The 13,928-nt window shown below is 38.7% G+C and overlaps 1 protein-coding gene across 4 annotated transcripts in view; it reads right to left on the bottom strand.

The window, feature by feature from the left end:
* Nucleotides 1-2,758: 2,758 nt before the first annotated feature.
* Nucleotides 2,759-13,928, bottom strand: part of afg3l2 (AFG3-like AAA ATPase 2) — a 79,019-nt gene continuing 67,849 nt past the window's right edge. For 3 of the 4 annotated variants that reach the window (XM_073046942.1, XM_073046952.1, XM_073046962.1), the window contains 5 exons: nucleotides 12,741-12,851; nucleotides 8,539-8,654; nucleotides 6,510-6,710; nucleotides 4,910-5,104; nucleotides 2,759-3,520 (listed from right to left, as the gene is read on the bottom strand). In XM_073046942.1, coding sequence (XP_072903043.1) covers nucleotides 3,281-3,520; nucleotides 4,910-5,104; nucleotides 6,510-6,710; nucleotides 8,539-8,654; nucleotides 12,741-12,851 — 863 coding nt within the window. In that variant the 3' untranslated portion in view covers nucleotides 2,759-3,280. Of the gene's footprint in view, nucleotides 3,521-4,909; nucleotides 5,105-6,509; nucleotides 6,711-8,538; nucleotides 8,655-12,740; nucleotides 12,852-13,928 lie in introns of those variants that run through there. The other variant, XM_073046969.1, reaches the window with a different exon arrangement.

Genomic DNA, 13,928 nt, shown 5'->3' with positions numbered 1-13,928 from the left:
TTTTATTACTACTCTCACTTGATCCTTGTGACGGTATGCATCCATATAAAACAACTGCTGTATTATTTATATGCTGACTGAAGAGTATAATTCCCAGAAGCATTTACACACACACACACCACACAGTTCCAGCATCTGCAAAGGAACATATGGTTCTTGAGACAATGATCCATTTCTAATGGCATTAGTATGCACCTACCCAATTTGTAAAGACTTGGATCTTAAGAAATTAATCAGTACCTATGCATATATAACAGCTGTAAGTACATAGTACTGCTAGCAATATGTACTGACAATGAGAGCAGATTAAATACAGTCGGCCCTCCTTATCCGCGAGGGATTGGTTCCGGGACCCCTCGCGGATACCAAAATTCGCGGATGCTCAAGTCTCTTATTCAACCTGTCTTAATGCAGTGGACATTAGGACCCAGCGCTGGAGCTCTGAATCTACAGTGTTTCTGTTCACGAAAGTAATCACGATCACAATTGAAAATAAAGTGGAAATAATAAAGCGATCGGAAAGAGGTGAAACGCCATCAGTCATTGGAAATGCGTTAGGCTACGTCGGTCAACGATCAAAACAATTTTAAAGGTTAAAGTGAGAAAGGCTCTGCCCCAATGAAAGCTACAATTATTACTAAGCAACGCAGTGGTTTAATTATTGGGTTTTGGATTTTTGATCCTCCACATCGACCCAGCACTGTGGAGACCGCACTCGGGAGTGGTCACTGGATTGCCCGGCACTGAAACATAAGTTCTTAAGTGTTTTATATGCATAGAAAGGTGAAATATATACTATATACTAAGACAAACGTTTGACTGACACTAAATAATACCGGATGTACCTGTTCCGACTTACTTAGTAAGAGAACTTCCGATTTTTTAAAAATCCTGATCCACGATAACCCATGCACATCCTCCCGTATACTTTTAATCATCTCAGTAATCTTAAAGGTTACTTATAATACCTAATACAATGTAAATGCTATGTAAAATAGTTGTTATACTGCATTGTTTATGGAATAATGACAAGAAAAAAAGTCTGTACATGCTCAAACAACAAGTGCTGGAAGAGCACTTCTGAGTTTCTGCGATTTGCAGTTGGTTGAATTCGCGCACGCGGAATTTGCAGATAAGGAGGGCAGACTGCACTCATTAAATACTCTTCTTTAGTTACATGAGCTGAGAAGGTCAAGGAAAAAGTCAAAGAGAAAGTATTTGCTGATTTTAGGGGCTGGTGTCAGATGAGGTAGGAATATGGAAACATTTAAATGCAGGGTTAAGACTCAAAAACTAATGGTAAATATGTTAAGAATGTGGTCAACAGTTTGACTAAAGCTTTTTGTCAAGTTATTGTTACATGACAAGAGGGACTTGTCATTGTTTACTCATGTGATTAAAAAGAGATTGCGAAGACCGGAACTGAGAGTGGCACCACGTTCAATTTGCTGTCGCCAGGAATCCCCTTTAGCAGAAGAAATGCAAGAACACTGCTGAAGAACTGTTTGTTTCTTTGATTAAGAGATCTTCCTTTTCAACTGCAGTCATGAATAATGCCCAAAGTAATTGAAGACTCTTACATTTGCTGTTGACACACTAACAAAAATGATGTACAGTACAAGTTGTGTTTACTTTAACAGAGTAAACTACTTCGTTCCTCTTCAATTGCTTAATATAATCATATAACAATTACAGCACGGAAACAGGCCATCTCGGCCCTTCTAGTCCGTGCCGAACGCTTACTTTCACCTAGTCCCACCGACTTGCACTCAGCCCATAACCCTCCATTCCTTTCCTGTCCATATACCTATCCAATTTTTTTTTAAAATGACAAAATCGAACCTGCCTCTACCACTTCTACTGGAAGCTCGTTCCACACAGCTACCACTCTCTGAGTAAAAAAGTTCTCCTTCGTGTTACCCCTAAACTTTTGCCCCTTAACTCTCAACTCATGTCCTCTTGTTTGAATCTCCCCTACTCTCAATGGAAAAAGCCTACCCATGTCAACTCTATCTATCCCCCTCATAATTTTAAATACCTCTATCAAGTCCCCCCTCAACCTTCTATGCTCCAAAGAATAAAGACCTAACTTGTTCAACCTTTCTCTGTAACTTAGGTGCTGAAACCCAGGTAACATTCTAGTAAATCTCCTCTGTACTCTCTCTATTTTGTTGAAATCTATTTTGTAATAAAACAATATTCTCAAACATATTAATTGGACCAGAACTATATTGTAATGAACCAGTGTTTTGAAACATGTGAAACCTCAATTGATATCAGGTAGTATATACAAGTTTTGAGTTCTGATCATTTCTGGCTACACTACAAACCAAAGTTAACACAAAATGAGCACAGAGGTATGGGCAGGGCAAGTATGCAGAAAGTCAGGGTTCAGTACAGTAGATAGCAAGTGCTTGTGTAGGATCAGAACCAACTTGGTTGGGTTGACCGCATGTCAAGACCAAATTTTACTCAGATGCAGACCTCCACTGGAAATCAGCGAATTGGAGGAACAATTAATCTTGAGTTTAAGACATCAAGAAATCAACAGCCCAGCTGTTGCAAATGTCATCAGGCAACAGTGACATTCATTTCATGAAAGTTAAATCTATTTCAGAACTTATGTCCTTTTGAATTTCAGATCAAATTTTGAAGATGGATTGAAGCTCTATATATTACTACAGCAGGAATTAATTGTGAAAGTCAAGGCCGTTCCTTTTAAATTATTCTGGGGGACCAGCCCAAAACTAATTAAAAATAAATCAATATTTTACTTTTTATTTTTGTACACACAAGTTTCAAAATAAACATTATTTACATAAATTAATTACAATCATGCTTTCAGTATCTTTAGAGACTTCAACTGTAGGCAGAATCAAATTATCACAGTTGTGCATCTTAACCATCCTGCTCCAGATCACTCAGCAGATGTCACTTTTCATCTTCAAACGCATGACAAAACTGTCTCATAAATAAAAGTTTATTCTGTTATAGTCTGTAGAGGCAGAGATGGGAAGTTTCCCAACACTGAAGACAATCAGCACTCTGTCAAAATATACACAAGGCCTTGGAACAAATTGTTATTTTTGCTTCATATTCATTTTGACACTGGTCAGACTAACAGAAATTACTTGTAAAGTGCAATGAATGTGCACAGCTTAGCTGGTGAACCAGATACGGATGTTAAAATGATTAATCCACAAGTCTGAACATAGACAAGGAAGCATAATTTTCCATCGTGGGATTTCAATTTCAAATACACATAGCTGGATAATTATTCTCACATAGTTTGGCACTCTTCCGATGACACATTCTGCAATTTTTGTGGTTTCTTTTTCCCATTTTCAACTTCCTTGTTCCAATCCTTGAGGCCCTCAGGTAGAGAAGTGTCTTCATCAAGGCTTCCTGTCCCTTCTACAAACTCCTCATATGTTGATTTTTCAGCAAAGGGTCTAGGCCCCAGGAGCTCAACCATGTCTGCCTTGTCAAGTACCTCCTTTTCCAACAGTCGCTGGGCAACCTGAAATGTGGCACAAATGACAGCTTGACACAAGAATTCCTCAGTAGAAAATGCTGTCATATTTCTCAAAAATGCTAATGATGAATTGATAGATTTCTAGTGCTAGAATGGGACAGAAATTGAGAAAATACTCCCCAATATGGAGGAAAATTAAAGCAGAGCTAGCAAAATAGAAGATAATCACTAACAAACACTGTGGGAAAACTGATTATGCAGAAAATGGAGCTGGAACACATTACACTCAATAGTAGTTGAGCCAAATGTCATAAATATATGTAAAGGAAAGCTAAGTAAAGACATGCTGACAGTGTTTAATGAAGTAGACTAAAACCACATCCATCACCCAAAACTTTCTTTCTCTACTCGATTTTTGTACAATTGTTGCAGCAGTCCGTACCATTTCCAAAATAGGCGATTTATTTCAACAGAAACTCTCAAACCCTTGATTTTTACCAAGCTGCTCAAGGGGAGAACATACATGGGACCTGAGTTTCCCTCCAAGTAGTACACTATTCACAACTGGAAATCTATCACTGGGTCTTATTCCGGGAATTCACTGCACAGTAACACTGTGGGGAGTACCCTCACCAGCACTGCAACAGATCAAGATGGCTCATCATCAATTTCGCAGGGGCAATTAAGGATAGACAATAAATGTAGGCACTGCAAACAACTACTCGATGCCTAATGAAGATGTTCCTCCAAACATAAGCCAATTTTGTGCTATCGTTTTGCATCATCTGAGTCAAGAAATAGAAATGGAGTATATGGAAGGCATTGTAACAAAGCCTGAACCAAACATACACACCTCAGTACAGATAAAGGACCAACAATAAAATGCTGAGTTTTTCATCTTCCATCTGATGTTAATGTAATGTGGATAATGGACTGAAAATAGGACTTAACCAGGCTTCACTATATCTCTGTGTGCTAATGAGTATCAAGATCCAACTACCTTAATAGGTATTAAATTCTTTACATAATATGAATTCAGCAAAATCAAATGGTTTTGGCTGTAGGCAGACTTAAAAATACTGCAAATGCAAATGTGATAACATTGAAGTACCTCTGCAGGTTTGAGAGTCTAAAGCTTGGGCCATCCCTATTAGTTTCAAAAGTGGAAAACAAATCCACTAGTCTGTGTGCCCTCCAACCTAAGTGCAGATGTTTTTGTGTTAGTGGATTCAACTTTAAGCGCATTTTATAGAGATCCACTAAGGAAACTCAGATGGTGATGTTCCTGGTCCAGTGGGAAATTGTAGAACAACCCTTCTGACGTCCCCTTCCATTTCAGAGATCTATGCATTTGTAAAGGATCAAGATAGCAGCACATGCAAAAGTATATTCATAACTGTAAATAATATTTTTTGGAGATTGAAATTTTCTAACCTTCTCAACTTCTTCTTTCTTTTCTGTCAGAAGTTTCAAAGTCTTCTCGTATGCAGAATTGATGAGTGATCGTACTTCTTCATCTATTAGTTGGGCTGTCTCCTCACTGTATGGTTTTTCTAAAGTCATCTCACCTTGTCGTGGGAAGTCAAAGGACACTTGCCCCACCTTTTCATTCATACCAAACTGAACAATCTAGTGGGACCATGTAAAATGAACATGTTAGTGTATGTCACTGAAGCTAAAGTTCAAACTATCAACTCAAGGTGTATTTTTCAACCATTCCCCACCCAGTAAGGGTTTTATTCACCCAATTCCACTTCCCCAGCACCATTCTTTGTTTCTAGAAGCTTCCAAGAGGCTTTAAATAGGGATGTTAAAATGCAAAGAATGGAGGATATGGATCACACGCAGGCAGAAGGGATTAATTTAGTTTGGTATCATGCTCAGCACAGACATTATGAACCAAAGGGTCTCTTTCCATGCAGCATTCTTCTGTATTTTGCAGTTGATTTTCTAGCCTCAGCTAGAATGTGACTGTTCCAGGTTAATAATGACTTAACCAATTTAGTAAATAATAATAATACAATTCTACATCAACCATCTCCATGCAATGAATGGTTTTGCTTTTATAGACATCCAAATGTTGATTTTGACCACAAGGTCGAAAGTGGATAAAAATTACTCAATATTGTATCTCCACCTCCAGTACTGCAATAAATAGCATCAACAATATACAAGACTACTGAGAAAAAACAATGATTAAAAATAGAGAGGGGAAACTAGCTTTGCTATACATAGGAATGAATGTATGTCAGACTTTGACTTTAATATTATGGGAACTTTATATACTAGGGTGTCCAAAAGGAAGAAATTTATAACCCAAGAATGGACTATACCTTGTAAAGAATACCCAGTGTTTCACACAAGCTTTTCATTATGTTATATGGAAAATATGCACACATTTCAAAGTAAAAATTAGAATGCATAATAAAGCAAAATGGCAAACAAAATAATTTTGTTGAGTGCAATGACTGTCAGTACAAGGTTAAAAGGATGGAATACTGAGTTGTGGGAAACATTTATATGCAACAGAGTGAGTGGAAGTGAAAAGTGAATACAAGGTTGCCTGGTACAGAGCTCCTCAAAGTTGGATATTTGTATTGGGTTCTGTGTAAGTGTAAAACTGATTATTCCAGGTTTTTATGGAAATCTCATGTTGATTTTCAGGGTATGCCAGAGAGAAAGGACTTCATCCTCTCTTCGGTTGGGTCATTAATCTGAATCAAATTCATAAGATCACTGGCATGAAGATTTTTTTTAATCTTTACTTTATCCATTAACCTGAGATTGATCAGTATGATCATATCATCGGCCAAACACTGAATTCAAAGATGACAGGAGCCAGTTTGCAGCAGATAAGGATCAAGTCACTTAATTGTTACTGTACAGAGCAGGCCATATTCAACCTAATTATCTATTCAGATACATACATGGCATTTTATATATACTTGGTTTCCAATTTATTTAGCAAAAGCATTATTGAGTAAACAGGAGCAGAATAATATTTTCACAAAAAGTGCTTGAAGCACCAACATACCTGGGCATAAGCACTTTGGGTAACCTTCTTTAAATCATCTTGTGCACCTGTGGTAATCTTACCAAAAAAGATCTGTTCTGAAACTCGTCCTCCCAGTGTCATACACATACGATCATGAAGCTGCTCCTTGCTGTAGAGGTATTGCTCTTTGGGTAAATATTGAGCATAACCAAGTCCCTTTCCACGAGGGATGATGGACACCTTTAAAAAAATCCAAAAGGAAGGCTCAAAATTCATTTTGCATACATGTTTACTGCCTTGCATTCCTACAAAACTAGAATGTCTGGACTTAAACAATCCATAATGGCTCATAAGTGCTATAAGATCACCGTCAGCACCTAAAAGGCACCACAGAAATGCTCAAGAGGTTGTACTGTGAGAAAATTATGAACATGGTCAGAAATTTCTCTGCACCCAAGTGCCACCTCTGGAAACAATCTGAGAAACAATTTTGGTATGTCCCTGAATGGCCATACAGAAATAGGAATCTTGCACAAGCAGCCAAAACTCCTGCAATGGACAAAGTTCTAGATGACCTCCCTATGAATTATATTTCTTATGCCAAATCACTGATGATCTTACTTATTGGTCATTGCATGTGTTTTATATTCCCTAGCATATCATCCATACCAAAGTACAAAGCTCTAGCTAATAGGAATGCTTTACAGAGGAAATACATTGACTAGAAGTCCCAAGTAAAATGAGGTGTCAAAGACCACACCTTTGGAAATTGTTATAAACAGGCACCCAGAGATTTGATAAAACATTATAAAACAGGCTTTTATTGAAACTCTGCATTAACCTGGCTCAGAAGTAGCATTCAGATCAAGTACTTTGGATTTACATCCCATACCGGATACTTAAGCATATAGTCTGGTACTGTTACTTCAGCACAAGGCAATCAACACCACACCATCTTTCCAATGAGACCTCACACAAAGGCACCGTCTATGCTGTTGGGCAAGTTTAAAGGATTTAAGGACCTTTAAGACCTTAAACATTCTGATATGTCTATCCATGGCCTCCTCTACTGTCAAGATGAAGCCACACTCAGGTTGGAGGAACAACACTTTCCATACCGTCTGGGTAGCCTCCAACCTGATGGCATAAACATTGACTTCTCTAACTTCTGTTAATGCCCCTCCTCCCCTTCTTACCCCATTCCTGATATATTTAGTTTTTCTTCCCCCCTCCTCTTTTTTTCTCTCTCTCTGCCCATCACTCTGCCTGTTCTCCATCTCCCTCAGGTGCTCCCCTCCCCCTTTCTTTCTCCCTAGGCCTCCCGTCCCATGATCTTTTCCCTTCTCCAGCTCTGTATCCCTTTGCCAATCACCTTTCCAGCTCTCAGCTTCATCCCACCCCCTCCGGTCTTCTCCTATCATTTCGCATTTCCCCCTCCCCCTCCTACTTTCAAATCTCTTATTATCTTTCCTTTCAGTTAGTCCTGGCGAAGGGTCTTGGCCCGAAACGTCGAAGTGCTTCTCCCTATAGATGCTGCCTGGCCTGCTGCATTCCACCAGCGTTTTGTGTGTGTTGCTAATGACCTTTTGACAGTTTACTGCTGTTAATGTTCCTTACATAACTTTAAAATTACTCAGTTCATTGGAGGCATTGCAACAAGAAAAGAAAGCCCAAGTATTTAATTAATATTAAATGCTGTATCACACTAAGGGCTGGCCCCTCAGATCTTCAACTATATGCCCCACTTTTGGACTCTGTACTGTGTACAATAAGAGCAATAAAATATGGCTTCAACTTGCTATCAAGATCTCCCTCTGGCAAATTATTATTGGCAAATTAGTAATTAGTTGATCTGCACAATACAACTACCATCAGGTCTGAGAAAAGTTTATATATATATTTATATCTACCATTGCAATGTATGACAGTGGTTACAAAATTGGCAAGTGAGCAACGCAGTCTGATTCACACCAGCCTCCTATATTACAGCTATCTCTGCAGCTTCAGAAGCATGGCTCAACACTGGATAAATCTCCAGAATTTACCGTAATATACTGGCTTATCTTACCTTCAACAAAGGGTCAGCATGCTCCAGGAACCAACCAGCCACAGCATGACCTGCCTCATGATATGCCACTGTTTTCTTCTCTTCTGGCTGCAGAATCTGAGTTTTCTTTTCCAATCCTAATTTAAAAGAGTAGGGAGCAAGGAAGTCCAAAAATTCACTGTGCAATATCTAGGACTTGACACTCTGCCAGAAAAACAATAGACTAAACATGCAAATATTCTTGATAAATGCTCAAATTGCAACAGCAAGATAATTAAATCCAGAAAGTATCAGATTACTTGTGTTTTAGAAAAACATCTACTTTCAATTAGAATACTAAGTTTGCCACCTTTAGCTGCACACCACATCAAACATGAATTGCTGTTTGGCGTCAAGAAATTGCCATATGTTGGGCTCCTATACCTTGTATCAAAGGTGGACACAGCCAAGTCCCTCACAGGCAAAAGCTCTCCCCACCAATGACTGCATTTACAAGGAGTGTTGCCACCAGAAAGCAGTACCAATTACCCCCACCATCCAGGCTATGCCTTCTTCTCGCTGTTACCCTTACACAGGAAATACAGAGCCTTAGGTCTCACACCACCAGGTTCAAGAACAGTTATTACCTTTCAAACATTAAGCTCTTGAACTAGTGTGGATAATTTCAATTACAGTACCATCACTCTTAACTGATTCTACTACCTAGACTTGCTTTCAAGGACTCTTTACAACTCATGTTTTCAGTATTATTTTTATTTGCAAAGTTTGTCTTCTTTTGCACATTGGTTGTTTGTCAGTCTTTGCCTATTCATAAATATATTTTCCATAAAATTCTATTGTATTTTCTTTCTGTAAATGCCTACAAGAAATTGAATATCAAGATAGTATATAGCAACATGCATGATTTTTGATAACAATTTACTTTGAGAACCGAAGGTTTGGTTCACAGAGATGGAGACAGAAACACCACTATCCTTTGAATATACCCAAACATTCTTCAACTAGAGTTGAGGTTATTCAATATTAAGTATAGGAAGTTGCAGAAAACACAACAAAAGAGTAAAGTGCTAATCCTCAGAAAGTAGGGTGAGTGCTTCAGGGTAATGTGCAAAAGACAGAACTGAAATTTAGCTTGAACAAAAGCAGCCACATTAGGATTTGGCGTTCTGGTCCAGGAAGCATGCTTTACAATTCACCAAGATTTTCTATTTTCATGTTCCTCAATTTCCTTCATTTTTTAAAAATCAGGTTTAACTTTCTAGTGATGATGGTTGTGTGTGTCAGTGCACCAGAGAGATGATAAAGTGAGTTGATTATTGAGTAAAGGGTCCTCTGTTAAGAGTTACTGGTTGGACTGCCAGCCTTTGATGAATTCCGTTTTACTACTTCTCCAGACTATCTGCATTTTTCCATCATTCCTTATGATATTGAGTCTATGCCAACTCATAGACCCATTATATTTCTTTATTAATTCCCTCCCCCCCCCCATAATCTATTTTCACCACAGTCCCATTAACTCCCTTAGATTCCATTACTCACATTGACACTAGGCGTAATTTACAGAAGACAATTAACTAAACAGCCCACACATCTTTGGGCTGGGGAAGGAAACTGAAGCACCTGGCAGGAAACCCATGCAGCCAAAGGGGAAAAAGGTGCAAAGTCTACAGAGGGTTCCAGAGGCCAGCATCAAACCCAGGTTACCAGATCTACAAGACAGCAGCTGTTAGCTCTATAATTGTGCTGAACATTTAGGCCTGTTCTGCTTAATCAGATTTGAGCTTTCATTTCTGCTTGCCAAAAGCCAACAACTTTCAAAACCATTAATTATCACATATTCCTTGGAATTTATTATTATGTTGACTATTTTCCTGTCCACTCTATTCTTTTGTGTAAAGTCATGGCTGCAAATGTTTTAAATCCTGTTTACCAAAAGGATCTTCCTGTTCTGACAATTTCTCATACATGCTTGTTATGTGACTTCATGCAACTGTCTTGCAGTACTTGCAGTTTTAACTTTCATGTAATTTCCAGCGTCTGCAAGCTTCTGTTATTATCTAAGGAAGGTTCAGTATTCTAATCCAATAATATCAAATCAATAAAAAATAACTTCTCAAAGTGGATTGCAACAGTTCAATGTGCATCACTCCCACAAATACTAGACCCACACCCCCCATACAAATTCTAATGAAGCACTTACAATGATATTACAATAAAATTTTGGTTAATGTTCCTGAAATATGGTTTGTACCTGTATGTTTTATAGTTAGAAAATACAAAAACCATTTTTGTTTTCATTTTTCCACACAAAGCTTCTTCTGCTACTTAGAATCGGGTTTAATATCACTGGCATATGCCGTGAAATGTGTTGTTTTGCAGAAACGGTACATTGCAATAAATAATAATAAAAACAATTACAAGTACAAATTTAATTTTTAATATAAAATAAGTAGCATAAAAGGAGATGAAAAAAAGACTGAGGGTTTGTTCATGGATTCATTGGCCTGTCAGAAATCTAATGGTGAGGGGTGGGGTGTAGTGGGATGGGGGTGGGGGGACGAAGCTGTTTCTGAAACTTTGAGTGTGTCTTCATGCTCCTGTATTTCCTCATTGATGGTGGCAATGAGAAGAGGGCATATCCTGGGTCATGAGGGTCTTAATAATGGATGCCACCTTTTGAGGCATTACCTTTTGAATGTTCTCAATGCTAGGGAGTCTAGTACCCATGATGGAAGTGGATGAGTTTATAACTTTCTGCAGCTTTTTCCATTCCTGTACAGTGGCCTCTCCATACCAGACCTTGATGAAATTAGTTAGATTGCTCTCCATGATACATATTAGAAATTTATGAGCGTTGAAGACATACCAATTCTCCACAAATTCCTAAGTATAGCCTTTCTTGTGTTTTCTTTGTAATTGCATCAATATATTAAGCCCAGGATAACTCTCAGAAATGCTGACACTCAGGAACTTGAAACTGTTTCTGATCCCTCGATGAGGACTGGTACATGTTCCCTCAACTTCCTGAAGTCCACAATCAATTCTTTGGTCTTACTGACATTGAGTTCAAGATTGTTGCTGCAATACCCACCAAACCAGCTGATCTATCTCACTTTTGTACACCTCTTCGGCACCATCTGAAGTTCTGTTGACTATAGGTGTGTTGTCAGCAATTTTAAAGACAGCATTTGATGTGTTCCTAGCCCCACAATTGTGGTGTAGAGCAGAGCTGTGGTCTAAGCACACATCCTTGAGGTGCACCAATGTTGACCATCAGCAAGGTAGAGATGTTAATTCTGATCCAGACTGGTCTCCCAGTGAGAAAGTCATGGATCCAGTTGCTGTAGGAGGTACAGAGGCTCAGATTTTGGAGCATGTTGATTAGAACTGAGAGTATGATTGTGTTGAACACTGAGCTGAAGTCAATAAACAACCTGATGTAGATAATACTATTGTTCAGGTGATCGAAGGCCACGTGAAGAGCCAGTGAGATTGCATCTGGTGTAGACCTATTGTGACATAGGTAAATTGCAGCAGGTCCAGGTATTTGCTTAGGCAGGAGTTGATTCTAGCTATGACTAACCTCTCAAAGCACTTCATCACAGTAGATGAGAGGGCCACTGGGTGATAGCCTTTGAGGCAGCTCATCGGTTCTTCTTCGACACTGGCATGATTATCAACCCTTAGGAGCAGGTGGGAACTTCCAACTGCAGCAGCATGAGATTGAATGCGTCAAGTGACTGGTAAATAACTTGCATGCCTGTGGAAGTACCACTCTACAGCTACCTACCAGCAAGTGCCAGAATGTACAGGGACTAACCTTCTAGGACTTAAGCAAGAGTTAGTAACAGGGATGTGGGGAATCTTATCATGAAGTTACAATGGATAGAATAAGAATGTTTTGATTTTACACACTATCACTTCGAACTGTTCATCAAAAATATTACTTGCTTAGGATCGGCTATATTACCACCTTCTTCTTATTCCACCATGCCTGCAACAAATGAGCACTAACCAGCAGCCTTACAGCTTGAAATGGGATTAAGTAAAAAATCTCAGCAAAATGCATTGCGTTTCCTTAATGTAACTAACTAGTGTGAATGAAATTTCACTGCTAATGTACATCCTTCCAACTGATTGTACAATTCAGTGAAATTCCAATCACTGAAACCTCAGCTCTTGCTAGTATATCACTTTTTTAAAAAAACATTTATATACCTTACCTCCTATTACCCGCTCAATGGCCTGTTCAAAATGCTTCTGTACAATGGCCTCAGATAGATGTCTGGCAGCTATTAAAGCAGCTTCATTGCATACATTAGCAATATCTGCTCCTAAATAAATAAGAACAAAAAATGAGATGATTCACTTCCAACTTGACGTTCCAAGAGCATGAGTCATCACTGGAAGAAATCAATGTTTCATTGCTATGTAAATCAAAAATTCGAAGCATAAATCTTGCCAGTTACAGATACAGAATAATCATTCTCTCTCTGAAGGAGGGAAAGGGAGAGAGACGAGAACAAAGGAGTACACAGCTAAAACATTCAAAATAAAAACTAACTTTATTGTATCACAGAGAGTACAAGGACATAGCAATTAACATTTTGAGCTGCACTATTCCAATCAGTCTGGGGACAAGTTAGGAAAGATGCAAAGGCTTTAGAGAAAATGTTGAGGTTTAGCAAAAATAAACCTAGAAATAAGGGACTGGAGAAGCTGGTGTTTTGCCTGTTGGAACAGAAGGAGCTGAAGATTAAAGAGATTAGCTTTATGTTTTTGAGATTGAGACTCAAGATTGTTTAATGTACACAATTATAGAGGAGAACAAAATAATTGCTACCCCAGATCAGATGCAGCCTATAAAAACACACTAAGGTGAAGAACACAATACTAAAAAAAATATAAATACATAAGACAGCTTATATACATAGATTGATTATACATACATAAAGTGACGATTGGTACAGGAGCATCTGTACATAAAGTGATTCTGACAGGAAATAATGCCGTGGTGGTGGGGGATGGGGTGGGGTGGGTTAGTGGGTGGAGGCATTTATCAGCCTTGGGGAAAGTAACTACTTTTGAGACTGGTGGTTCTGGCATGGATAGTACATAGCATCCTCCCTGATGGAATCGGAACAAATAGTCCATGAGAAAGGTGGATGGGCGAGATCCTTCATGAGATTGCTGGCCTTTTCTGTATGTATGTCGTTGATGCCAGGTAGGCTGGAGTCAGTGACGCACTGGACAGTTTTGAATACCCATTGTAAAGCATTCCTGTCTGCTGCAGTGCAGCTTCTGTATCATGCAGTGATGCAGCATGTTAGGATGTTCTCTATTGTACATCGGTAAAAGGTATTATATGCATCGTTCAGCTCTTTTCAGTCTCCTCAGAAAGTAGACATTTA

Source organism: Hemitrygon akajei, chromosome 1, assembly GCF_048418815.1.
Source record: "Hemitrygon akajei chromosome 1, sHemAka1.3, whole genome shotgun sequence".
Taxonomy (NCBI): Eukaryota; Metazoa; Chordata; class Chondrichthyes; order Myliobatiformes; family Dasyatidae; genus Hemitrygon; species Hemitrygon akajei.
Note: the sequence above shows the minus strand (reverse complement) of the source record. Positions and strands in the feature narration are given on the sequence as shown.